Source organism: Glossina fuscipes, unplaced genomic scaffold (genome assembly GCF_014805625.2).
Source record: "Glossina fuscipes isolate IAEA_lab_2018 unplaced genomic scaffold, Yale_Gfus_2 121, whole genome shotgun sequence".
Classification (NCBI taxonomy): domain Eukaryota; kingdom Metazoa; phylum Arthropoda; class Insecta; order Diptera; family Glossinidae; genus Glossina; species Glossina fuscipes.
The window spans coordinates 4,022,694-4,050,356 of record NW_023998464.1 but is presented as its reverse complement, the minus strand read 5'-3'; the positions used below and the strand labels follow the sequence as shown (position 1 = coordinate 4,050,356).

Here is a 27,663-nt window from a genome sequence, read left to right as displayed (position 1 = left end):
CTTTCGCATACAATTTATGTTGATAACAAGAAAAAACAATCTTTAATTTATTGCTAATGTTTCATAAAAATACAAAAATATATTTATTGTTTTTTATTTAATTTATAACAAAATTGGGTGCTTCCTCTTTTTCTCTTTGCCTTTCTTTACTCGCACACAACCAAATGCACGCATAAAGAGGAAAAAAAAGAATAAAAAAATACTGTCTTTGTGCAAACATTCGTATAATAGATGCGCGTACGATATGTCGAAAGTTACACGGTATCTGTTCAGATGTACGTACGTACACATAAACATAACCAAGACCCTTATATGTATTTTTAAAAGAGAATGCATTAACCCCACTTTGAAAAGCATTTTCGTATGAAAATTAGAAGTTATGTTTATGTATCTATTCGCATAAACACACACACAGTTAAATTAAATAAATTAATTATTTTCTAAAGAGTGGGAAAAATGAAGAGAAACTTTGCATTTCTCTCTTGTTAAATTCTTATTCCACCATGTGAAGAGAATTTATGTTCTACAAAACAAATATATATTTGTGCTACGCATTGTGCAGGAAAAGATAAGCTATGCGTATCACATTTCTATCTCCTTCTTTCGATTTACAAAAATTATTGAATTAGAGAAAACTTTAATATTTTTAACTACACGAACTTATCTAATTTTAATTTTGTTTCTTTTAATTTCCATAAAGTGATTTTCTATTTCTATGTATGTGTCAATCGTAATATATTATGTAATAAATTAATGATTAAATTGAAACACCCCACAGTGTAACATAGCGATTATGGCTTTTTAAAATAAGGCGTTGAATGGCAAGCGGCCGAAAGAGCGGTTTGAGATGAACTACTCTCAATAGAGCTCGTCATTGAGAAAAGACACAAGGTAATAAACTTCAACAAAATATCCCAAAACTTGCCCCATCTATTTGAGCACAAGAAAACAAGGTGGGCAGATTGGCAAACAAACAGATAAACACAATCAGTTTTTAAATCGATCGGCGTAGTAAAAATTGTGGCACCTGCAGAAACTTGTTATATCATTATGCCATAAGTGGGGAAGGGCATAAAATGTAAAATTTTAGAACTACGTCCAATTAAAACAGGTAAGCAAATTACATTCAGTCGTGACCGAAACTCTTATATCCGTCACTACACAACTGGGCAGACGGACAGATGAACAAAGGAATAGACGCAAATACATGGATGCAATTCAAATTTGGAAACTGGTCAAGAATTTATACACTTTATAGGGTTTTTAAGCTTGTTTCTGAGTGTTACGAAGGTATTAAGAAAACAAATTAAATTTTCATATACTATAATATTGGGTAGACGTGATCAATTATTTCCATTTTAGTACAGATACTACAACATCGTCGATAGAATATGCGTTCAGCTACAGCATGCTACAGTTTATCAGTAATGAGCAAAACAACATTTTTTACTTCCTTTTGAAAAACAGAGGTGCTCTCAGTTTACATGTTACTATGGGCGTATTTCCCGACCGATTTACCTCATTTTTTACATAGAAGAGCAGGCGGAAATGCTTATATCAGCTAGGAATTTGTTACTGATCAAGACTATGTATACTTCGTGGGGCCTCTGAAGATTCCTTCTGGGTGTTGCAAACGAACGGCTGGTGCGAATCTTATATATCCCTCAATATTCATTTTATCATACCAATATCAATTTTACTCTGCGGCAGCGTGATGAGATAGGACGTCAATCCACCAATTTTATATTATCGCAGTATGATAAGGTAGGGTAGAATTGTTATCGCCAGTTATTATTAGGAGGTTGCAAGAATTTTGGCCATTTTTTCACTTGAAAAAGAAGGCATTTACTGAGAAAAATCAGCGCGGTATGTATTAAACAAAACTATCCAACATTATACCATGTTTTTGGTAATATCATGTCGAAAGAACTTGTATTCGTTTGGTACCGATCCATCGACCTATCTTCGCACTTCTTTAATTTTGCAGACCAATCAAGCCATGCTGCATCGATCAGAACAAGTGAAAGGCGTCATGTGTGGTGAGCGTCCTGGTGGTGGCAGAACTTTCCATTCGCGTTGCAACAATGTGCCTCTTATCAACTCTTGCACTAAGCTACCAAAATTGCATTTTCAATGAATTTGCGAGATAGCCATTCTTTGACAGTTTGAGGTTGGTTTTCATCCAATAAGTCCTCGGATTCATTGTTTTTCAATTTTTTTGATCCTCCAGGCCGTTGTTTGTGATTGGCATTAAAATCAGCGGTTTTAAATCGCTGAAACCAAAATTGACAATTGGGAGATGATGCAGGAGTGTCACCATAAGCTTCTGAACGTTTTTGGTGGGTTTCGGCAGCTGATTTCTTCAAATTAAACAACAATAAAAATCAACGTCGAAAATGTAATCTCGGGGGTCCCATGATTAGCGCCAGCGTACGCTGATTGGATCACTAATATTGGCTGGGAAACTGTTATTTTATGCAGACGAAGATTAAAGTCATCGAATTCAACTGTTATGTATCCGGGTATTTCCCATTATTGCGAGATCAGTATTAAGGAGGATGAGAAGGTTTAGGTAAATTTATATACTCACTTATCGTGGGTTTGGTCGTCTATTTTCATTTTGGAATGAAAAGCCTGTGCTAAGTGTATAATGCTCTTTCCGCTGTAATTGAAGAGTAATGAGTAAAAAACATGGATAACTAAATTAACAAAATTTTGATACATCATAATAATGATCATTATTAGGCATTCACGTCACTTGAACAAATAAATTTGTTCTCTACATTAAAGTAAAATAATAAAAAAAATTAAACTTAATTTAGCTTTAATCTAAATAAGTATAATAAAGAATATAATAATGAATAATGAAAGTAAGGAGAATGTAAAATAATGAGCTCCAACACAACCTTACTTCAAAGGTAAAGCATTTAACTTATGTGATTAGATGTAATTATTCCTCTTTAAATAACGTAAAGACCTAAATAGATAGAAAAGTTAAGTTTATTTCATGCTTCAAATTGAACGTAGTCTTCACTTAATAGCTTCGCATTGAAAGTATAATCGATTAATATTAGCTGTATTTTATTCGATGAGTCGGTCATACGAAAGTAAGCCGATTACTTTCATTTTCGGAAATTCTTGACTAATCGGACACGATCTTATAAATATCTCTTAAGCTTACATAAAGTCCATCGAATTCTTACCATCTTTTTCAAACGAAGTCAACAGCAGTTATCGCTACCAACTAGGACCAGATTAAAGATGAATGATTTCAAACGAAATGACTTAATCGTCCTAATGACATGCAAGTGATTGCGCCTGTGGTTCCTATTTTACTTTTCTTGTTACGTATATACTGACAAACATAGGACAAATGCAAGCGTTTAAAGCATTGAAGATATGTTAGCACGTTTTTAATACAGAGAGCAAGAGAATCTTTCAAGTTCACCGCATTCAAGAGTTTACCTTTGCTTTCGTTAGATGAAGGAAAACACAACTATGACCTTTACAACATTTACAGCAGACGTCACATTCTGGTAGTCATACAAAAAATACAGCACTTCACATATTGCAAACTACAATGAGGAGGATTTGATTGGTGCTAAGTCGATCACATATGAAGCTAGATTTTTTCATATTTGAAGCCTTCATGTAGTGTAAAATTAGCGATTATAGGTTTGCTGGTGTATTAGCAGACTCCAAGAGCCATGGTGCAACGATGAAAGAATCATGAGTAACTGATGAATTCACTATGGATTGACTATGGCTGATAGCAGCGACAATCTTGTAGCGATATTATTGGAGAAATAAAAATGCGTATACAGTGTGAAGATTAGAATTATTCTTATCGAAACATTCTTCTAAATACGCAATGGCCTGGCCTAAATCTCAGAAAATATTCCAGGGAAACATGGTCATAATTGAAAGTTAATTCGGTCTTACCTGCAATGATCAAGTTTCGTAGTGCGCGACTAAACAGAGAAACCGGCTATTTCTTTAAAACGTTGCAATTTACCTTTTTATTTCCGTACGGTTGCTAAAAGAATTTTATCCACGAGAGAAGAACATTTACATTACCTCATAAAATTGATTCAATCGAATACTTAATGTGGCTTTTCATTCACTATACAACTATAAACTAACGGCTTCCAACAAACAATTAACTTTATGCAATTAAATTTATATAATTGAAGCTTGCAGATCGAACCGGAAGATCTCCTAATATATTATTTTTCAGTAGGACCAGGCTCAATTGGATGTTCTCACATAACTTCTTACATTTCAAGATGTTGCTCGGATGATGGTGGAATCCTCTATGCTTCCGTTCGTACACAGTTGGCATTACCGATCCATCAAAGATTACATTCGAAGGATTTCAGCCGACTTACAATGAATGTGATAACCCCTCTCATATACCATTTCGGTGTAACGGGGATTTTTAGCTGGGTTTTCGCTCAGGGCTGTCCAGCGATCCATTCCAAGAGATTTGTTCGCTTAATTAAAAGAACCTTCGTCTTTTTGTGTAAAATTAAATATATATTGGCGGAATTTAAAAAGAATACAGAATGGCGTTATTTACAAGGTTACTTGGTAGGGAAAGAAAATCCAACACGTATTTAGAGGTTGGATTATGAAAATGAAATTATTATTTTAGTGGTTCAGCAGGCAGTCTACCCTAAAGGTGTGAGATTCCCATGGTGCGCTTTCGGGCCGGGAGGCAATAGGGTAATGATGCAGGAGTACGCCTGTTACCTTAAGGATCACGTTCCAACATCCAAGAACTAACCGACTGCTAGGCTTTACAAGGCTGGGGTATTTGGACCGAGGGTGTATAAATTAATGATGCAAGAGCACACTGTTATCTTAAGCGACAAACTACTACTATTTAAGGGGTTCTTGACTTATCTGGTAGTTTGACTGCTGTTGAACAACTGAAAGAATGTTGGCTCCCACACCAACACGCTGATACCTAAAGCTTTCACAATGAGATGTGTTTACCTACTCCACCAATTACATGCTAACGCGTAGTTGAGAGAGCAACTTAACGAAAGTTGTATTAATACTTACGAGTTAAAGCTGCAAAACGAGATCATGCAGCGTTGCATTAAGCTTTCGAGTGAAGATAAGAAGAAGGGTTTATATTTAAATTTGACCAACAATTCCTGTCACGTTCGTAGAGAGTAAGGAAGCCTGCGTCCTTATGCCCGTCCTTATTATTGTGCTTATAACATTTACCTAATGATATATAGTTCTACTAGTCGAAAGCTAATAATATGTAAATATAAACTGTGCTAAATACTTATGATGCACTTACAACTGAGCGCGAAACCAAAACGAACTTTAGACATGCGTCCTCACAGCTGGTAGTAATTAAAGACGAAACTCGGGGGAACACAATTTTTTGTGAAGACTAAAGTTTATTTACCAATTTGACGTGGAAACATGAAAGGGCTTAAAATGATTACACACTTTCTTTTCACAACACAACTACTATGTACTATTCGCCTTTTGTATCAGTTCATTCGGCATGAACTAAACCACGACGGACGACTGTTTAAAATTCGATGTGTATAGCGATTTTTCTACTTATTTTATTTCGCAACTTCAAATATTAAATAAAGGTTAAATATAATTTGGTTTTTCGCATGGATTTAAATGTAAATAAATCTTCAGTCTTAATTATGTTATGTCTGCTCGTGGCATTATACAGATATCAGAATTTGTTGTGCTCGGATTCTACGGCTGCGAGTGCTTAAGTTATTTAGATGTACTTACGTGTGTTTATGTTCACTGCAGACTTTGTTTGGTCAGAGTACATGATTACATTTTTTTAATGTCTTTCTTCGTTGCTGTTGTTTAGTTAAGGCATTAGCAAAGACTAAGGCATTAGGATAATAAACTTGCTACACATCTGATACTTTGTGTAAAGGGAATTTGTTCTCTATAAAGTAGGGATTAAAATGAGTCTGTTTTATGCAATGCTTCACAATTGAACCCGCCTAAAAATGTTTTTATTAAAATTTCATTATCTACAACAAGTACCAACCAGCTAACTAACTAACTAACTAACATACAAACAAACATTCAAATAACGGTGGCATCTTTACATCACTTTCTCGTTGGAAAAAAAAATTTCAAAGCTGCAACAACCACTACACTACTACATCGAAGATGATGACGACATGATGCCAGAGTGTTTACGTGCGGGGCAGAAATTTGTGCACTTGCTCTAAGTAGCTATAGTATAGTAAAGTATAGCATATAGTAAGTAAGTGTACAAGTCACAAGTGTTTGTGTTTCTATAGGAGAATTCTTAAAATTCATTTAAATATGCAAACATAATGAATTCGAAGAGCACATTCAATGGTGTCCTCTTTGTGCAAAAACATTTACATTCATAGCCTCCGAGTAGTAAGAATGTTTACTTGTTGGACGGTTTACGTTGTACATACAGCCGTGGTCGATCTCGTGGCAACTTGTTGATAAAATATAATACAATAGAACAATAGCTGCAATCACGACTTATATGTTATATAGATATAATCACATACGTAGATATGTAAATTAAAACGTGGTATCGTTTAAATTTTAATTTAGAGTGCAAGGCAACGACACGATAGAGCGCAACACAGCGCAGCACGGTACAGCACACACAAAGTCTAATAACAAATTCCTATGCAAACGAAGATAAATAGATTTCAAAATCTTAATTTTGAAAATAATATACAAGGAAAGGTATGTGCAGTGTGCAAAAATAACTAGTAATGAATAGAATATTTAAACCTAGTTGCACTATAAATGATTATTTCCAAATATTCTACGTTCAAACTGATTAAACGAAAATTACTTGAATTTATTTAATCACATAGCATAGGATATTGGACACAGGAGGACATTGATTCATTTGTCATTCAAGTTATTGGTGTTATTTCCTTTCTATACATATATACATATAAATAAATAAGTTGATGGTCATCATTAGAAATAGACCTTCTCTAACTATTATATAATATTTGGAAATAAGTTATTGTAAATAAATGTGTTTTTATAGAAATTTCAATTAATTAGAAACTTGTTACAATGTCAAGAAATAAAGAGAAGGAAAATATGTTGAGACTTCCAAGAAAAAGGATTTCGCATTCCTGAATATAATTATTGCAAGCAATAAAATGAGCCAATAAGTTCTCTAACAATAAATCCAAAAATTCAAGCAATTCTTACATTCATTGGCAGTGCAAAGGTTTCCATAAAATTAATCAATGACATGTGTACGGGGTAAGCAAATATGAAACAGGAATTTACTACTAGGTGGGCCTTGTATCGCGTGAAGACCATTTACATGTCTAAAATTATGATTTTTATTTTATAACTTGGCCATCGTGCAACAACAAACAAATGTAATACCAACACATCTCGCAACGCAACAATACTTTTCCTAACAACGCAAATGTTAAGCTTGGCGCCAAATAAAAAGCTTTCGCTGACACCATTTTTTCGATACAAGAGAAAATCTTTTTTGTCTCGTATCCTAATTGCGAATGAAATATGGGTCTGTTTATAGAGTCCTAGGCGTCAACGTCCATGGAAAGGTATGGACATACCATCCACATCTAACTCAAGACAAAATCGCTTTGCCAAGAAATCGTTATTCTGTGTATGGTGGTAGTAGAAGATAATGGTTTATTATTGGCTGGTAAAGAGTAGTGAATCGGTTAATACCAAACGCTATCAGCAACAATGAATCGATTCGAATCATTCGTTGTTCAAGAAATAAACCCAAGAAAACAGAGGGTGATTTTTTACATGACATTCGTCCGTCCATCTATGTAGCAAAACCGGTTCGCGATATGTTGGAAGTACTCAACTAGGAAGTGCTAACCTTTGCGACTTATCCGCCAATGTCGAGTCTGTCGCAATTACTACTTGTTACCATTTATTTGCACCGACAGGAGACATGCTTACTTTCCTCCTTACGAAATTTTACGAAACCGGCTCGATGATTGGTTTGCCCAAAGAAGCAATAGTTCTTTTGACATGGTATCCGCAAACTGTCAGCAAGGTGGGAAAAATTAATCACTAGCGAGGGATAATAAAATTTTTTATCATGTTCTTAAAATAAACATGTATTATTTATACGAAACCTCGGATTTTATAAGCGCATACCGGTTGCACATAGGTAATGACTAAAGAAAGAATTATTTTATTCTGGAAATATTGCTATTAATCAATTTTAAAATCCTTCGAACTGAAATACTTTTTCATACATACATGTTTAAATGTAAATTTAAATTATTTTTAAAATTCCATAAACACACACACACGTCCATTTATATTGAGAAAATAGCATAGAGTATGCTAACCGTGCAGATAAATCTATAATGAAAAATAGACGCCTTTTATTCAAAATCAATGCAGAGTTGGACAAAAGATTTCTATTGAAACGACAAAAATTTGCACAGACCTTGCCACAATAATCTTGATGCTGTGATCATACTGCGTATGTGAATATAAATTCATCCCTTTCTCGCAGTGAGAGTGTAGGCACAACCGTAAAGAGCTGAATAAAATTGTGATTTCTTCATTTCAAAGAACTACCTTTAAGCTTTATGCAACTATATAAGTTATCATGTAAGTAGTTCGCTGAATGGTGCTACTAAACGATGTCGAAAATCCAAGTAATTATGACGTAGACCAGACAACCCGCTAATATCGACGATTCAGCTGAATATCTATAGAGGTCGTATTTTAGTGCTTCAACTAAGCGTAGGATATTATAGCTTGTTCGAACCATCGCTAGAGATGCCATCGGGACGCAGAACGGGAACAATATGCTAAAACTTGTTAGGTTCTCAGTAGTATGCCATATACAATTGCTCGCCCAGAAAATGTTTGCAGTCCTAACGCGGAATGTCTTACTTTCTCGACAACTTATTACTTGTTCGGTGGGTTCTCTCTGTGAATAGCTGCTAAAGAACAGGATTTTTTCAGAGAAGGAATTACTTGAAAGATGGATGAAATTTGTGGCTGCAGATGGAGGATGCTTTCAATAAACTGTTGCTTCATTTTGTAAACAAGCGCAGCAAACTCAGACAAAGTTTTTTTAAATGGGCAGAAAAGCGTAATTAAATCATTCATTCCTTATTAAATTTTTTGGGAATATGCATAAACTTAAGCTGGTATAGAAAACTCAATACAACCTACTGCGACCTAAAGCCAAATAAATAAGTAGGCAAATTAGCTTTTTTGGAGATAGGTGCCCTTCTTTTTCTTCACCTGCACTTCTTTCCTTCGCTTCGCAATCCTACGTATAGCTATTTAGCTGTGGAAATAAAATAGAAGAAATATGCGACTACGGTATTTAAAGAACTACAGCTGGTTCCTCTTAACATAAATATGGAAAGTGTGCTTGAAAAGTTAATAGTTCGCTACCTATTTCACTCATACATAAAGTTTGGGTTCACTCTTGGTAAAAGGGATGTTGGAAGTGTTTCTAGGCTTTCTAGGTACCGACGAAACAGTAAAACTATTATTCGAAGAAATAGTGGGACTGTGATCCGAAGAAAGAACGGAAATCTTATTCTCTCAAACTTTAAATTGAGGAAAATAAATTTTACGCCTACCTTTGGCCATAGTGGTCTAGTAAGAAGCTAAACGACTTCAGGAAATTTTAAATTAATCGAATATTTGCTTATCAAACGGACATGAAACTTTTCTTCGCTTTAAACAGAAAACAAGGATAGAAGGACTTAAATTGACATAGTGTGCGTTATATTAAAGGTTAGGGGAATACAGAGTTCGATACAAAGAATGCAAACTGTGACCTAAGGTTGTTCGCTTAATCGTGCTATGCTCGCTAATTTACTACTTGCGAGTAGGGAGAACTTCATTTCAAAAAGCTTATCGCAGCGTGCAAATGAGTTTTACATAAAGAGACAAAACACCATTTGCTCTCTGCTCTGCTTGCTTTACATTCTAAATTTATTTATCGTACTCATGCTAGTGTGTGCTTGTTGCTATTTAATATGTTCGCTCTCCCCTCCAAAGTATGATTAAGATATATATGTCTATTAAATGCAAGTTTTAATGGTTTAAGAGTTTATTACATTATTTTACCATTAAAAGTGGAATGAGAAAATTTTACGGTCTCTCTTGTGTTATTTGGTGTATAAACATAATTCGGTACTGAGTAAGGTCACGACGTGACATTGAGAAATTCGGTTCAAATGAAACTTGTGTGCAATTTTTCTTAACATCAAAACGCCATTCGTAATAACATTAAGATGAGATGAGTGTTGGCCAAGTCTTGGCATCATCTCAGTAGCAATTGTAATTCATTTAACAACTGCCAAGATGAACATTATGACCCTCGGCGACAATAACAATACAATTTTTGCAAAGTTAGCAAAGTTTCAGTTGCAAAAACATTCAACGGCACAGACCTACAAATGTATGTATGTGTAGCATGAATCTATATGACTACGTACGTATCCACGTTACATCAGGGCGATTAAGAAGAGTGTGGATAGCAACTGCAAATATTTGCTATGTGACAGGAAAATATGAAAAATGAAAGTAATCATAAAGAGAGTGAAACTAGATATCAAAGCAAAAATATCAAATGGAAAACTCATATGTGTGAAATCTTTTCTAGAATCGCTCTAACGTACAAATGTCATGTGATAAGAAATGCGTGTTTATGCAGAGTTTTTGGTTACAGCTTGCTTTTAAATGCTTGACCCAAGTTTTTACAATGACCGTTACGTACACACGTTATATATTGTATGTGTTATCCATAACTAAGTGTGTAATCATGGAGCATGAGCGCACATATGTGTCCTTGCATTTATACGTAGCTTTTTTTTATATTTCGAGAGTGAATATGCAGAAAATAAGAAAAAACGATATTCACATTATGTCTGCATGTTTGCCAATATGCAAAGTAGTCTTGAAACTGCATTGAAACACATTGTTAAAGTGTGTTAAGTGGACAAATGCAACGATACCTCTTCAAAATTGATATTGTTTAATAGTAAAGCCTTGTATGTGTGTGTGTATATATATGTCTGTGTATATAGGGTGGTATACGATGTCTACGAGGGCAATAAAAATACTGCAGCATAACAAATACATTTGCCTGTAAGTGCGTTATAGAATCAAATTCAATATGATTTGTGGCACTCGCAACCATTGGCAGCCATAAGCATGATACTGCTTAGCTAACAGCTTATCATATGTACAAGAACATTCGGGACGAATAAATGTGTGTGCGTATCGTAGATGAATTAGCCACATATGACTCAACCAAAGCCAGCTTGGACACTTACAAATTATCAATGCGTACGCAATGCAACGAAGGAAACTGTTAATGAAATAAAACAATATTAACAGAAAATATCAGCAATAAAACACTTTTGCTAACCCCATGCACGTAATTGCACACACGCATCTAATATGATGCCGTTATTGCATGCATTCATATTTCAGCGTACGTACGCAGAGAGACAACAAATACTTGGCAATATCGTTAGACGCAACGAAAATCTATAGTCAATGTTATCCAAACAATTCTAACAGTTTCAGCCCAAACAGAAACCGAACTGCATCTGGCAGATTAACAACAAACTCTCTTGAAATTGTATATAACATACATACATATGCAGTCATTTGTCTATTTAATGTTACGCCTTTCCACTGTAGACCATTTTGTAAATTAATTATGCAGGAATTTAGCATTCGAACTTGTATTCTCAGATCAGATCTAAATAAATGTTTAAAAAAAAGAATGCTTGCAAGCAAGAGAACGCATACTTTGTATAGAAAAAAGTTAATTGTCAAAAACGAAAACACGGTATATTTTAGAGGACTTGTGGAGAACTGAACATTATCCGAAAGCCGTTTATCTTTTATAAAGTTCTTGATTAACTTGCGCAATCTGTGTGAATGCATCTATTTTTGAACTACTTAGGACTCGTCATCGTTCATCTTTACATATAAAAAAGTACAATAACAACAACAAATTATATTTGGTTGAGGAGGTAGAGAGTAGTTAGTTCAACGATTTTTTTCGATCAATAGATCGGTCTTCGAAGACATAGGCGAATAGTTAAGAAGTAATAGAAGTATATAAAGCATACTCTGAATAACTGTGAATTATGCTGCAGTTGCTTGTTTATTAGCCCAATTTTTTGCGAAATTTCATTAACTATAAATTAAAGAGTATCACATCTCCAGATTGTGTCGACAGTCATCTAGTTAGATTAACGCTCTTGACGGCCGTAAAAATCATGAACACAACCTGCACAACCCCTGTAGCGCGGACCTCTACAAGTTGTAAAGCATATTGGCCGTTGATAATCTGCGTTTTATAGATTTTTATAATGCAGGGTTTCGTCATATCCGCAATAATTATTATAATAGCTGTGACAACTAACTACTATTACTCATCGTAGGCACCCAAGCCAAAATGGTTGGAAAGCAACTTCCAACCGAGTAATGAAAATATTAGATCGAAAAAAAGACTTCGGAAAGGAATCGGTTTCTGCTTTATCGCCCAAGCAGGCAGAATGGTTTCAACTTTTATTGACTTAAGTGGCTCTCACTGCTGGCACTCAGTTTAAGTTGTTTCGGTGTAAGGGAAATTTTCATTGGTTAAATCAAGAAAACCACCAGCACTAAGATAGATGTAGAAAAAGTAATAGATTAGAATATTTCGCTTATTTATTTCATATAACATTTTTTTTATACTTTCTGCACAAATACACAGACACACACACATACTCCCGCCCACTTGACAATAATTAAAAATCAATTGAAACGCGTTTGCTTATGTTTATTTATTTATTTTATGTTTTTATTGTTTTGCTTTATCGTTCGTTCATTTGTTATAATTAATGTTTAATAGTTTAATAAACGTTCAGATTTTTATATATATCTATATGTGTATAAAGTTATTGATATTATCTTTATTTGCATTTTTCAAATTTATTGTCCTGTATTTCATTATAAGTTAACATATAACATATTATTATTATTATTATTCTTATTATTATTGTTATCATTATTAATATTATTTTTTGCGGTTTTTTTGTTTTCGTTTTAATGTTTCTGTTTATTCTTAGCGGTTTTTAAACATAACGTGTATTATGTACTATACTATGCGCGTTCGCTTTATTTAGTATGGGTGAGAGTGTATGTAAGTATGTATTTATTTATGTATGTATTTATATATGCATGCATGCTTGTGTATTTTTTTGCTCTATACATGGCTGCTTTTATTCACAAGAGTATTAATGTATTTATTGTACAGATCGTTTCATTTATTTTAGAATCCAATCATATATAGTTTTTGTTTTCACATTTTTCATATCATTCCCCTCAACAAAACTAAAATCATTTACAGTAATTTGGAGAATAAATTAAAAACAAACCAAGAACGGATTACTATAATATAAAAGGAAGATCAAATCAACTGGCATTGATACCCTATATACTATGTATACAATGTTGGTTATCTTAAGGCAAGTACCTTGAAGCCTGAAAATCTTAAGAGTTACAATGGAATTTAAAACACACATAGATTGTATTATGTTATTCGTGCCGATATTTTTGATTTCTTAATCCTAGTCCTACCACGTGGTTTTGTTATGAATCCCATCACAACGCGGCTCTTAGCCAATTACCAGAATTATGGGAACATTTTGTGTTGTGAAACACTATGTGTTTGTGTGACACTCACTTGTCCGCTTAGGGCTACGTAAAGCTAAGCATTTCGACCAATATACTCTCCAAGCTATATCGCAAGCTTGATAATTTCTGAATCTTTTTGGAAAACCATCTTAAAAATATGACAAGAAGCAAGTCTCGTAACAAAAATGTACCAAGTTTCAGATTATCTGTGTCAACGTCGATCTCGAGGGTTTGAAGTAAAGAGACCGAAGTTTAACTTTGTCATGAGAATATATTTTCTTCAACATAGGAACCGTGGACCACTTTTGAGCAATTTATTATTTCTGTCGGAGCAGCTCCTTCCATTTCTGATTGATTGAAATTACGCATACAAGCTTTAGAAACAGCCTCATTGCTTTCCAGTGTGAACGCGTTCATAATCGATGAATTAAATATTGAGGAATTAAATATTGCGTCTAACTATTCATATTTCTATGCCGGACAGCAATAAATTTCAACGAGTGGAAAGTTTATGTTCGTTTATGGCCGAATCTTTTACATACGCGACCTTTGCCTTAGAAAAGACTAAAAGAACGAACATAAATAAATTTTTGTGCTTTGCAATGTTGGGTGGGCGTGGTTGATTTTTTCCTTATGTGTGGGATACACTTTGAAATTTTTGTCGAACTTCTGTTGTAATTTACGAGTACCGAGCAACAGATGACAAAACGAGGCGGTTTCAGCCTATGTTCCAATTTTCCAATATCATCAGGACAGGCGGACAAATTTGATACTGGTTAAGAATATGTATATTTTAAGGCGTCTCGTCTAGACAAAGATTTTGATAAAATCCAGAAATTTTTAAAAACTGCAATATTGGGAGGGCGTGAATGTATAGATATCACACGATCGTCCACCCAAAATTTTTACCGTTTTTTTCCCCCCACCTTATGATTAGGGACCAAAAAGACCCAATACAGAGGTATTCTTCATTTTTGCGGTACAACCGGTGTGCCTCTTGACTGATTTGGACAATTTTCATTATAAAATTGATGTCAAATTTGAAGTCAATAGGTTCATTTTTGCTATCATAGGAGCGCATGGGACAAACTGAGAGAGAGACATGCTTTGATCGGTTCAGATTTTTATCCTGATCAAGAATATACATTTATGGGGTCTTTGACGCGTCCTTCTGGGTGTTGCGAATGTTTCGAATATAACTTATCCTTCTGCAATTGATATAAAACCGGATCAGTGAATAATTACTAAATGAAATTCGAGAGAGATAGAGATAAAGAGATAGAGAGAGAGAGAGAGAGAGTAAGAAAGAAAGAAAGAGAGAGAGTGAGAGAGAGAGAAGGGGAGAGCGTGAGAAAGAATGATGGAAATGCAAACAACCCGGCAATGGCCAACAAGAATGTAAAAGACTCTTGAAGATCACTACTTAACACGATTTCCACGATATTAAAACTAGCATAAAAATCAATAATTAAGCAGCGCTTGATTCTCACGTCACGTTCCTTATAAAACATCAGGCTTTAAAAGGCGTAACGGCTTTTTATATATTTTTCGGGAAATACTACCTTTCTATTGATAACCACATTTTTAAGCAAATAATCCGCAAGACATTTTTTAGATAGTGTTTTCGTCAGCTGTGATTTCGCAACCTTATTTTGTAACAGAGATGATATTGAAGTGTTTCGTCATATTGAAACAAAGCCAGAAAAACCCATAACAAGAAAATAACATTGTTTTCTCTTATGATTACTGAACAGCCACCGCGCCACAATAGATCCCGAAGTAGAAATCTGGCCTGATATACGATGTGCATAGTTCGACATATAAGCGAATGGAACATGAAAGGAAATTACAAGCTGTAGTCCTTTGCAAGTGGCTTTCTTTTTCAAGTGACTGGTGAGTAGTTCATTACTGCCGTAAGGCATTAGCCAACCCGTGTGCATTATTGTCCGCTAATGCAAACACAGTTTCTAGTTTAAATCAAATCTGAAATATCGTCAATTAGAGCGTTTTATTGATTACTAGTTCATTGACTCATCATTGCTACATCCGCGACCAATGGCTATCGCTACGCATAATTTTTGCTAAATCAACAATTTGTTCCTCGTACTGAGAATACATGTGAAAACACAAAACTCTAACAAAAAATACAAAAACTTTATATTATATAAAAATAACAACCGTATTAATAATTACAGCAACAAAAATTAATAAAAGCGAAGCAACAAAAATTTTCAAATTCGCATAAATTACAAGAGCTCTCCTGCAAAAAGCATAAGAAAAAAATTGTTGGTAATATGTTTTGATGATTGTGGAGAGATGACGTCCTTCCATGAGTGTTTACGTTAATATGTTTTTGTTTTAGATTTTTTTTGTTTGCTTTGTTTTTTGCATTTATGCAGCATTTAAATGCCATTCAATTACAATTGTTCGTAAGGAATTTATTTAATTTTTTTAACAATTAATTTATTCAAATATTTAATTACATACATACATGGAAACTTTTATTTATTTATTTATTTCTTAGTAATATATCATACAGATAAATCTGTTGAATATAATTTTTAAAAAAGCGCCTGATACTTGAACCATATTGCGCTCAAATTACAATATGAAAATTATTATTTTATATATCTTTATATATATATATATATATATATATTTTTTTTTTTTTTTTTTTTATTAATATATTGTTTAAAATGGTTTGTTGTTATTTGTTTATATTTTTTTTAATTTTTTTTTTTTCAAGTTAATTCATTAAATTCGTTATTCTGGGAAAGTTATCTAAATAGTTATTAATAAATATTTGTATTTTATATTCGTGTTTACAAGCATGCATATGTTGGAATATTTATAAATATTTATATATATGCAAAATTATAAACGTTTTCAAATCGATAAAAATTTGTGATCTTATAATATTTTGCTTTTGAAAATCATATAAATCAGTATTCGTTTCTCATAAGCTTTCACAGCTTTTTTTACTTCAAGCATTCATGAATGCATATATTTATAATTGCTGAATCACCACATACTCGGTAAGCTTGATAGAAATACAGTTGGAATTAATCGTAAATCTAAATTAGAGTCAGTCGATCTCTCTCATTAAAATCTTAAGTGATATATAACAGAGGGTTAATGAAGAGAAATTTTTCAATTTTAACTTCTACTCAACACTTTATTGATTAGGTTTAAATATAATATATGACGCAACACGAAATATAATTTATCATGAACTTGCAACCATCGCCCAATCTTTGACTAGGAATCATTAGTGCTTTCGAGGTCATAGAGAAAAGCGAATTTAGTTTAAAGGAATGTGGCTGAGAACGTCGCATACCTGTAAACTGTAACTATAAAGTTGGGAAACACAGGTCATATGTATTCGCAAGGAACCGCATGAAATTCTATCGAAACTTAGATTTAATTTTATTTGAATTAATTCGTTTGTTCTCCGATACTATACACCAGTTGCTATATAAGGATATAATAATTTTGTGCTAACGTATGCAACACTCAGAGAGATTTAGAATAGAACCACTTTTTATTATGCCGATAGATTGAGAAGGCCATCCTGAATATAACATTGTCTGTCCGTCTTTATGTCTTGTGTTTTTATGTCCAAAGTACACCACGCGATTTTGGATATATTTTGATAACATTTGGTACACTGATATGTTTTGGCCGAAGGACAACCGCTATTGAAAAAGTCTTGTATTGGATCGGATTTCGATCACTTTTTATGTAACGCCTTGGTCTAAAAAAGCCGTGAACGTTAATAGCATTTTTACTCGTTTTTAATCTGAAAATGGTTGATAACAAAACGACTCACTCATCTGTATTCAACCTATAAAACTTTTCGCCAAGTAACACATGACACAATATGGATTACATTAAATGTCGTCACTGAAATCCTAAAATCATGTCTGTTCGTCAATCATCATTCCACACTCATACGTCATCCTACGGAGTATTTGACTGACTTAATACGTGTGCCTAGAAACAGTTTTTGCAATTATTTAATTGGAGAGTGCGAGCGTGTGTGCATCTGTAAGAGTAAGTAAATTGTGTAGAAGAATATAATATTACTTTAAATTACTCGTGTAAATTACATCCATGCTAAAGAATGACGAATATGAAAACGACCATTTGTTCGATTGAGATGAATAGCATTTCGTACAAAGGAGAAAAGTCGATGTAGTCATAGAAGACATAATGAGAAAAATCCTGAAAATAGGTTAATACTCAAAGTTTCATTTGAGAAAACTAAGACAAGACGAGATGGATGGATGCCTGGACGATGGTTTATTCATTTTATGTCATTCACAGCCAATGTTCACTTCTATTCAAAGTAGTGGAAATAAAGGAAAGATTTTAACCGCCGTAAACAACTGCTAATAGTTACAATCGTTACGTAATGCATTAAAATCTTTAACTGATTTAGTGTCCGTAAGGTCCTTTAGAGTTTTTATTTAAATCCTGTTTGTGTTTTGTTAGAAAAATGCCTGATTGTGGTGTTCAATCAAACTGTGAGTTAAACTGGAAAACCTCTCGTAAATTATAGCCGATTATTTTGTTGTGGCCGTTGTGTTCATACGATGTTTTTATAAACAAACCTACGCATTTATGTTTGGCTTAATTTTTAACCATATTTGATATACGATACTCTGTACGTACGTCCGATTTTGTGTGTGTGGTTCCCTGTTTTTTTATTACTTGTGTTTGCATTTGTTTTTCGACTCGTTTTGTTTCATTGTAAACGGTGTGCAAGCGTTTTAACCAAATAATGGAGAACGCAGGCAAACATACAAATATACATTTGTGCGCACAATAAGAGCCAGTTAATTGACCAAAGAATATTTATTACAACCGCAATGGTTCGAATGACACCGACAAACAAAAAGGCAACAACAATAACAGTAACAAAAACAATAACAACAAAACAACAAATTTCAATGCACATACGTATATGCGCATACATCGTATACGGATCTGTAAAAGCATGTAAATTACGCTATAGTGATTATGGTAATATCTACATGTGTACACATGCAGGCATGAATTCCTACACTCTGCCGTATAGACAAAAAAAAAAAAAAAGAAAAAAAAAAGAAATTCTGCGCAAACATCTCCTGCAGATTATCTGACCATTTTAAATGTAACGTTTGTATAAGCAAATGATATTTAGTGCTTTAAACCATGTCCTTTGCATGCTACTTTTCTATTAACATGTGACATCACATATACGCACTGCCCGAAACATAACCAAACAAATATGCATAATTATGCACTAAGCAGAATGCAAACATAAAACTAAATATGGATTTACATATGTTCAGTTTCTTATATTACACGAATAATCGTTGGCTAGCCTTGCATTTGTCCATTGTTGCTCATACCAATACCACAAAATACCAAAATTGTGAACGCATATATTATGTACAAACGAACGTTCGTACATCAATGTCTCAGAGATGTACGAATTTTGACCGTTCTTTTTTTTTACATCTTCAGTGAGTTCTACCTTTAAAATCTTCTTTACGCCGTCTAAGCCATAGTTCATTGAACTAAAAATGTTTTGTCTAAAAATATTTAATTTGCTCACCTACCTACGTACTTTCGCAAATAGGTCACCGACACAAATGTATGTCCAAGATGCTTGTGCTTGTGGCTATTTTTTAGTAATTTTTTTACACGAATCAAGTATGCTTTCCAATGTTATCTATTAAAGTTGATATTAGCTGTATGTCTTAATTTTGACTTTATGCCACAACTGTTGGGACCTTTGTAATTGCAAAACAAATCAAAGGTTAATTTTCGACAAAGCCGCCGATTAAAGCCCTTATACTACATCGCCCATTAGGTATGATTACTTCACCTATAAGATTTCTTCATTTATTTTGCTCAAATTATTTGCAAATTATCAAAGAGTATTTCTTTTTTCCATTTAAAAGCAAGCTTTTCATGGGAGCTCTTTCAAGGAAAAAGGCACAAAACGTGAACTGGCCCGGTTCACGAATAGCAAAATACATATTTTTATTAACGGGCGTATAGCTCTGCACCTATTTTCGTCATAAAGTACTGAAGATACGTGTTTTTTTTCATTTGAAGGCTTACCTTTCATGAGATATGATTCAAAAAAATCCGGGCTCGGTAGTTCACATTTGGTGTAGTTAGTTTTTATGTCAAACTATTATTGTGAACTAATTTTCATCATGAAATAATGAACATCCAGCTTAGTTGCCGTATAAAAGTTTAATTTTTCTTGAAACGGGTATATCGGAGGTACCATCTCGTCAAAATTTTTCACATTTATTTTATATGCCAAAATAATATCTTCGGCCGATTTTTATTATGGTAATTTGTTGGACATTTGATTTTTGGATGCACCTTCCAACATGAAGAGCGTACGTTTATATGGCAACAAGCACGGGTATGGTTAAAACCTTGATATTTTGAGACGAAAACACTGGCTTATGGTATATAATGGTTGGTCTTGCCCGGCCATAAAATATTTATTTGATTTCGCTTTTGTGTTCAAAAGCAATGCGGAACTAAAATCAATTTGAATCTGTTATGAATTGACAGTTTACTTGCCTGGCAATATTAATCTGGTTTAAATAAATGACAAAAATACCCGATTCAACCGCAATGCTATCAGAATCGGATGTTATTTAAATATTGATTATAATTCCCGTATCTTCTTTATTGAAAGTTCAAAAGGAATTACGGAAATAAGTTTTTTATTCAACGTACGCTGTTGTAATTGCCTGTAATAGTGCAATAAATTAAAAAGAGCAAAACGTCTGGTTACTCCTTGGATGAGAATTGAGATGATGCAGTAATACTTTCAACGCCAATAAAAGAGCATTTAAAAATGACACGAACGAAAAATAAAAATTATAGAAACTATAGCGCTGTTCAATAGCACGTGTTCGTTTGGTAAATTTAAGGCCACTTATCGTTGAGAGATACGGCTGATGCTACAATCACAGCTGGTAGTGAGGAAAAATCAGCAAGAATTAAAGTTCTCATCGCTAAGGTAGGAAATGCCATCGATTTTCAGTTGAGAGGGTCAGTCTGGATGACGATGTTACACTGGCCTGGGTGAGCTTGTGACTGTGTTTTCTTGTCATAGTTTTTATTAACTTGTGTCAAACGTGGCTCTCCAAAGCAACAGCCACAAGAAAAGAAAAAGCGCTTGTGGCTGCTTGTGATTTCTGACCCTACTGTGATGTCGCTTAGAATACTGCTGTAAAAGAATAGTAAACTCAACTTATTGGGGAGCCAGCGATATAAATAGTTCTCCTCCTAGAAAGAAAAGCAAAGGGTAGGGAGACAAATGAATAAAATAGAACGGAAAATTTAATGAAATTAAGTTACGTTTATTAACGTTTTATATATTAATGTCGCGTTCACATGTTGCATTCAAAGCAAAATTAAATGAAGCAACAAAATCCTTTTCTATGCAATATTGCGAGGAAAAGCTTTACATCTGGATTATCAACAAAATTAGGTATATTTGTATCGGTATATGCAATTGTGCCGAGTAACTGACGGTAACTTTTGCCTGAGGGAAAAAGGAATTTTCTCGCAATTCAATCTGTTTGCTGTTTTTATTTCCGTTATGATATCACTATTCCAAAGACATGCCAATAACAAGATGGTTTCTTATCTGAAACATTCTTACGCTTTTCTTTTGACGTATAATAAAAGAGCTTAGAATTTCTAATTGAAGCCGAAGTCAGTAACATTTTCGTTGAATAAAGTTAATACCGCCTGTGTAGTATGGGTAACGTACTATACAATTATTATATTAAGGCTGTGAGAATGGTTTTTAACTTTTCTGAGAACATATTGATTAGTTATATGTATCCTATTTAAGCAAATCCTTAAGGAAAAAGCGTTTTTCACATAAGCTATCGAAAGTAATTCAAAAAGCATGCAAGAGCCGCCTTAAGTAGTATTGTTCGTCTTAATTTATTGTTGCGGTTGAATGATATATTCAACAAGAATAATGAAAGTTGCAATAAGAGGCAACAGCAACAATAACGACATTATGAATAACTACCACAAGTGTTCATATGAATGAATGGAATGGAAAAAGAAATGAGAAAGCAACTTTTACTTCTGCGCTGGTACCAGTTCCTACCATTTCGTTATGTGTCAATGTTTGGTGCTTAAATGGTGGCACTGGTGCTGTTGCTTTTACTGTCGTCAAAATGACAGTCGTCGACACAATTTCGCTATGTCGTGTCGGACCAACTCGACGAAATGCTTTACAACGCACAAACATAATTGCGCTTTTAAGTAGGTTTTCGTTGTTGTTGCTTCTGTTGTTTTCTTTTTTTTTGCGTTGTTTTGTTTGTTTTACAAAGTACCGCAAATCGTTCCTCAACTTTTCTTTTTTATTTTTTTCTTAATGTACGTACACAAACTTCTACATATATATATATATATATATATATATATATATCCTTCACTTTCATTATTTCAAATACAAAATGACTGACAAAACTGACTGTCCTCCATCCGCTTTATAACACTGCACTCAACCAACTGCTCGTCCGCCTTCTTCACAGTAGAAAATTATCATTTTCCATTTCGTTTTTGTTGTCCCTTTCGCAGTAAAGCATTCGTTCGCACATTTGTTCATAAGGGTATGCCTGCATTGCCTGGTGTGAGAGGGTGCAGACAGCATTAGCAGCTGGAGCTGTTTGTTTGAGGTATTCATTTGTAAATTGTTGCAATTAATTTCACTGACTGACAATCCTCCGGCAAAATTATGCTGAATAATAATAATAATAATAATAATGTAAAGTACGGTACGCTACGGTACGATTCCTAACGTATATTATATGTATGCATACGCACATGTGTGTGCTATATATACATTTTATTATATACATTGCATACGGTTTATAGATATGTTCTCATTTGCTACCACATGTAGCCTTGTACCATGGTATTTAGTATGAGTTATGTTCAATTTTGTTTAAATTAAGTAAAAACGGAATGATTTAAAATTTTTCGCTTTAATTTGACCTTAAATTAATTGATGCGCATATGTTGGCGTTTAGATAAAATTACAAAGCTATAGATAAATATTTATATTCACTCGTATATATGTAAAGAGTTTATGAACATATACGAATATACACGTAATGGCATTCAGAATGTGTAACGAGGACAAGCCATACTTTAAACTATTAATCATGCAATTAAAAAAGACTAACAATATAAACGAAAGCTTTTTAAATAATTATCGAGTAGTTGTCACTTTACAGTTATTTCAGTTCATTTTGAGGACATGTGATATTTAGCCATTGCATTTTCCGTATGTCATTCTGGCTGTTCTGCATTTACTTAAACTACCCGAAAAGTATTTTGGATTAACCTGCAAAACAAATGTGGATGAATTTGTTATTAATTAATTCAAGCGCAAAAGCAGGAGAACGTTGTACGAATATTACAGTTTTACGTCTCCATATACATTTTTATTCGCCAGACTGCTCAGTACATTCCACCATGTTTACCCGTTTTTGATTTGGGACACTAGGAAGGCAAGAATTAACTTTATAAACAATATTGGGGATAAAATTTTAAAAACATCACGATGTTTTCTTCAAAAATCTATAACTGGTATTAAGTCGAATGCGCCTAAATTTTTAATTGTTGAGATTTACTTGCAAGTCCAAAATGAAAGTGGTCTCGATCGGCCATCAATTAACAAACGTGGTGTTGAAGTAAGTATCCAATAGTATTTTCGAAGTGTACTCAATTTTTACCGTATATTTCGACCATATTCCATTACGCCAAGACCAAGAGCAATGAAGAGATAGCGAGTCCCATTTTTTGTCTTTGTAAAGATTCAATGGTTATATGCATATCCATCCGGTGGATGGACAATCTATCTCTTATGTAGCTCAAACCAATTTGGGGTAAACATATGTTTCCATAAATTTTTACAACCCCCCGTAGGAAAGCGTACGACTTATTGAATGCTCGTATATTCTCTTTTAGGAAAACGTAAGATTTATGAAATATTGATAAAGTGGGGTGGGGACCGCGGAAGTTTTTGCTTGTCATCAAATGTCTGCTCGTCCGTTTATTGAGATTATGGTCACAAACTTAAAAAAGAAGGAAACTGAAAAGACATCCTTGTTCCTAAATTTTCTCTGCTAACATTTATCAGAGCAAATTCGCGACAATCGACTAAGCTGATGTTTCGAGTTGTTAAGTTCCTTCTGCTAAAAACCCAATCATAGTCTTTCAAAAGTTTTGTTTGCGTTGGGAATTAAAGAAATATTCGAACAGGGACTCCCAACCATGTTATGTTGCATTGTTTTATGATTTTAAAAGAGAAAAGAAAAATTCTAATGCATCAGTGAACTACATTCCTCAGCCTCGTACGTTAAAGCAAATAATCTGGTATCCTTAGCGCACATGTATTTGCAGAATGTTTCGCTTAAAAGATATGCTATTAGTAAACGCTTACCCTTAGACAAAATTAATGACCTTAAACACTCCTTATTTGCTGCAGATAATTACTCAATTTCCGCAACCAAGTTGATATGTTGTTTATGTTTATGAAGAGAGCTTCCCCTTCATCGTTTTTATTTTTTTATTTATTTTTTTTTGAATAAATATGAAAATGAAAATTACAGCGAAGGGTTTCATTCCACAAGGCGATTATTTAGGGGCTGTAGGAAAATTTATGAGTTTGCGTCGCAGGAGTAAATAAAAGATATTAACACATCTTTGCTATAAGGTTGCCTATAAATTAAGAGTAACAAAAAAAAATGTGCTGTGAAAGTGGCATTTCATCCTCCTTGAGCAACATCCTTTGAGAAAGGTTGAATGATGATATGGGAGAAAGAGGAAATTCCCGCATTTCAGAGGCAAGTTTGTTATCTATGCAGCAATTAAGACTGCAACATCATTGCAAAATTTGGCTACAACTTTCTATTTTCAATTAAAGGCTTGAGAACTTCAAACCTATGCAAACAATAATGGAAGTCGCCACATTAATTGCTTTAATTTTGGTAGACAATGAGTTCCTTTCATCTTATCTCTGTACACATTAGGTCAATAACATAACTGCACTACACTTTCCCGAGCCTAACGTAGGACCGAATTTCACTTGTCTTACACTACCTTTATAATTTAAATACTAAACGATTGCAAGTAAAATTTCTTGTATAAAAATAAAATTCTTCAAATAGTTCTTTGGACGCTCGTTATCGCGGCAGAGTATTCGCCAGTTGACTGGAACGAGTTTTTAGGGATTATAAACAGGATGCTGAGCTAAAAATCCCATAATGGGCTTTGTAACGCCGTAGACCACAGTCAGACCATCTATGATTGGCCCCATTCACAGGAGCTTATATCCAATATTGCACTGATCATCTCGCGTGTGTAGAGGTAGAGAAAAATCGAGCCAGCTATCTAAGCCTTAGCCGAAATGAAGGCTGATGAAAATGTCTACTCATCGACTTTTTGTGTACACAAGCAAACCGTGTGAGAGCGTAGTTGCGTGAACTCCAATTACAATTAAAAAATTCCCGTGAAAATACAAAGGAAGGGCTAACAACGTACATTAATCTTAGATTAAAAAACTGCAAACTCAATTAGTAAAGAAAATCGATTGTTGCATTGAGGGATCTTAATTTCATGGAGTAACTTTTCATAGAGAAACGCTTGATAAGATTTCTTCATAGTCAAATTTCTTTTTCAATAAAATGCTCATATAGTCCAGCTACTCGACTCATATTAGTAAGCTTGGGCAGTTATGTCCTGAAATTTATAAAAATGTACAACTTTTTCAATGAAAGCAACAACTTTCATCGAAAGTAAAAACAATTGTCTTTAGTCTTTTCAACATTTCAAGCATATTTGTTGATCTTTTGACTGTTTTGTGCTCGATTAAACATATATTTAATTTGCATAGAATGAGGAGAATAGTATGCGTCGTCACTCAGCAATTTACACGTGTCCCTTTATTTAGAGCAAAGCTTGAAGGTAGTGAATAGGTTAATTTCAAAGTTGTTGACGATTACTTGCCACAAGCACTTTATTTGACCTAATAAAAATGGATTAATGAAAAATTAATGCAAAAAAAAGTTTTACGATTATCCCAAAATTCACTGTAGTCCATCTATGTCCGATTTTGATAAAAAAAAAGAGTTTATTTAATAGGGGTAAAAATTGGTCAGTTGCTTTTCAAGAGTTTTGTGAAATCTGACTTCAATTAACTTCTTAGGCGTTTTCTTATAGCAGCAGCGTAGGGCATTTTGAAGATTCGTCATCTTTTCCTTAACTTTTTATCTTCACATGCTCTAGATCTATATGAAGCTTATTGCCTTTCTCCGCTTTCTGTGCTGCTCACATCTTATTTTTCGTCCGATTTGCTTCTTTACAATAAAATAAATAAAATATGCCTATAATTTATGTACCTAAGAGTAAATGTGTGTGTGTGTATGTGTGTTTATGTGGGTGTATGATGTGCTATTGATAGTGACAACTGTATCGGAAGACATATTTATACATATTAGTGATATGTACATATTTATAATATATAATAATTTCATTGCATTTGAATGTGTGTGCATCTGTTCAATTATTATTTTATATAGAGTATTGAGTGTGCACATGGAAAAGTTATTTATGTAGTAAAATGATACCATAAACATTTTTATGCATGAATGTAACCATATTGATACGCAAGTATTCATATATGTTAACGTTACGCACTTGAATGCTTAACAATGCAATCATAATGACATGTAGATATATTTAATTATATATAGATATGCATATTTGTACGTTTGTGCTTGTGTGCCTGTACGCAATGTCATTTAATTATTAAACAGATATGTACTAACATTTGTACATGTATGTTTGCAAAGAATAAATACACAAACACCCAAATACAAAAAGATACGCACAAACACACACACATACACATACACACACACACGCATACAGTTATACTCGCATACATTCATTTCGACTTAAAATTTATCACATTAAGTAATTCATTTTCAATAATTGAGATGAATTAATATTTGTTTGTGTATATGAGTGATTGTTGAATGTTTTATTGCGTTTTGTGTGCACATATGATTTTTTTATGTAATATAAATGATATATATCTATATATGTGAATACAATTACCTAAAACACTTACATATACAGGTTATAAACAAATTATATTTATCTTAAAGATTTTATTTTATACATACATGATATGAGTAGATTTTCATCTTTTCTTTTCTTGTATCTTTTTTGTGTTATTTTTTTTTTTTGGCTTTTCTTCAATTAATTTTCCTAACTGAATGTTTTTCGAAAAATTTATAAATATCTTAACATATGTATATATATATATGTATATATATATATATATTGTATTTGTTGTTGTTGCTTGTATTTGATATTTCTAATTTTGTATAAAAGTGTTTGCTTGTCAATCTTTGCGTCGCCTTACCTATCTGACGGATTTGAAGATGACATGATGATGATTGTACAGACGAAGCGTTGTGATAGGTATTCCCTGTTGAAATCTGATTATTCCAATTTCATTATATAGTTATATGCTATTTAAGTTGAAGTTCTTTCACTTAAGTTATAAAATGTAATTTCAATCATTTTACTGCACAAACATCTACCTTTACGAAAAGTTATGAATTTCTTATCTGTGTAATCAAATAATGATATGCAGCTTCATTATCACATCATAATTGATAAATTTATATCAGCATTTACGTTGAGGCAAACAACACATACATAAGAACATCTGAGGAAGCACACGGTGTCGTATACTATTAGCGAACGCACGAATAATTTATGACTAAATATGCAGAGGCGAACAACTTGTTTGCATATACTTTGAGCCGACGGCAAAACTGTTGCTTCATTATCCTGGAGCAAAGAAGACTTAAATTGTTTCTGATATACTTTTTTAACTATTGGACATGAAAG

The 27,663-nt window shown here is 33.5% G+C and overlaps 2 protein-coding genes across 3 annotated transcripts in view; both read right to left on the bottom strand.

Moving 5' to 3' along the window:
- Nucleotides 1-2,641: 2,641 nt before the first annotated feature.
- Nucleotides 2,642-27,663, bottom strand: part of LOC119640392 (protein amalgam) — a 121,288-nt gene continuing 96,266 nt past the window's right edge. The window contains exon 12 of the mRNA XM_038038385.1: nt 2,642-2,662. The gene's annotated coding sequence lies outside the window, so the exon portion shown is untranslated. The remainder of the gene's footprint in view (nt 2,663-27,663) is intronic.
- On the bottom strand, nt 16,410-22,068 carry LOC119640393. 2 transcript variants are annotated; one of them, XM_038038390.1, is made up of 2 exons: nt 21,836-22,068; nt 16,410-17,731 (listed from the first exon to the last, which is right to left on the bottom strand). In XM_038038390.1, exons 1-2 carry the CDS (start codon nt 21,977-21,979, stop codon nt 17,699-17,701), a joined length of 177 nt encoding a protein of 58 aa, XP_037894318.1. In that variant the 5' UTR covers nt 21,980-22,068; the 3' UTR covers nt 16,410-17,698. The 2 variants fall into 2 exon arrangements, with proteins under 2 accessions (XP_037894318.1, XP_037894317.1); XM_038038389.1 differs by lacking the exon at nt 16,410-17,731 and adding an exon at nt 20,496-20,994.

Bases quoted from the DNA above. Each gene is read 5' to 3' on its own strand.
- LOC119640393 (XM_038038389.1), bottom strand. From the start codon at position 21,979: ATGTTTGTGCGTTGTAAAGCATTTCGTCGAGTTGGTCCGACACGACAT. The intron at 20,995-21,835 runs GTAGGAACTGGT...TTTTCTTTCTAG, and splicing joins CATTGACACATAACGAAATG to GAGGAGAACTATTTATATCG.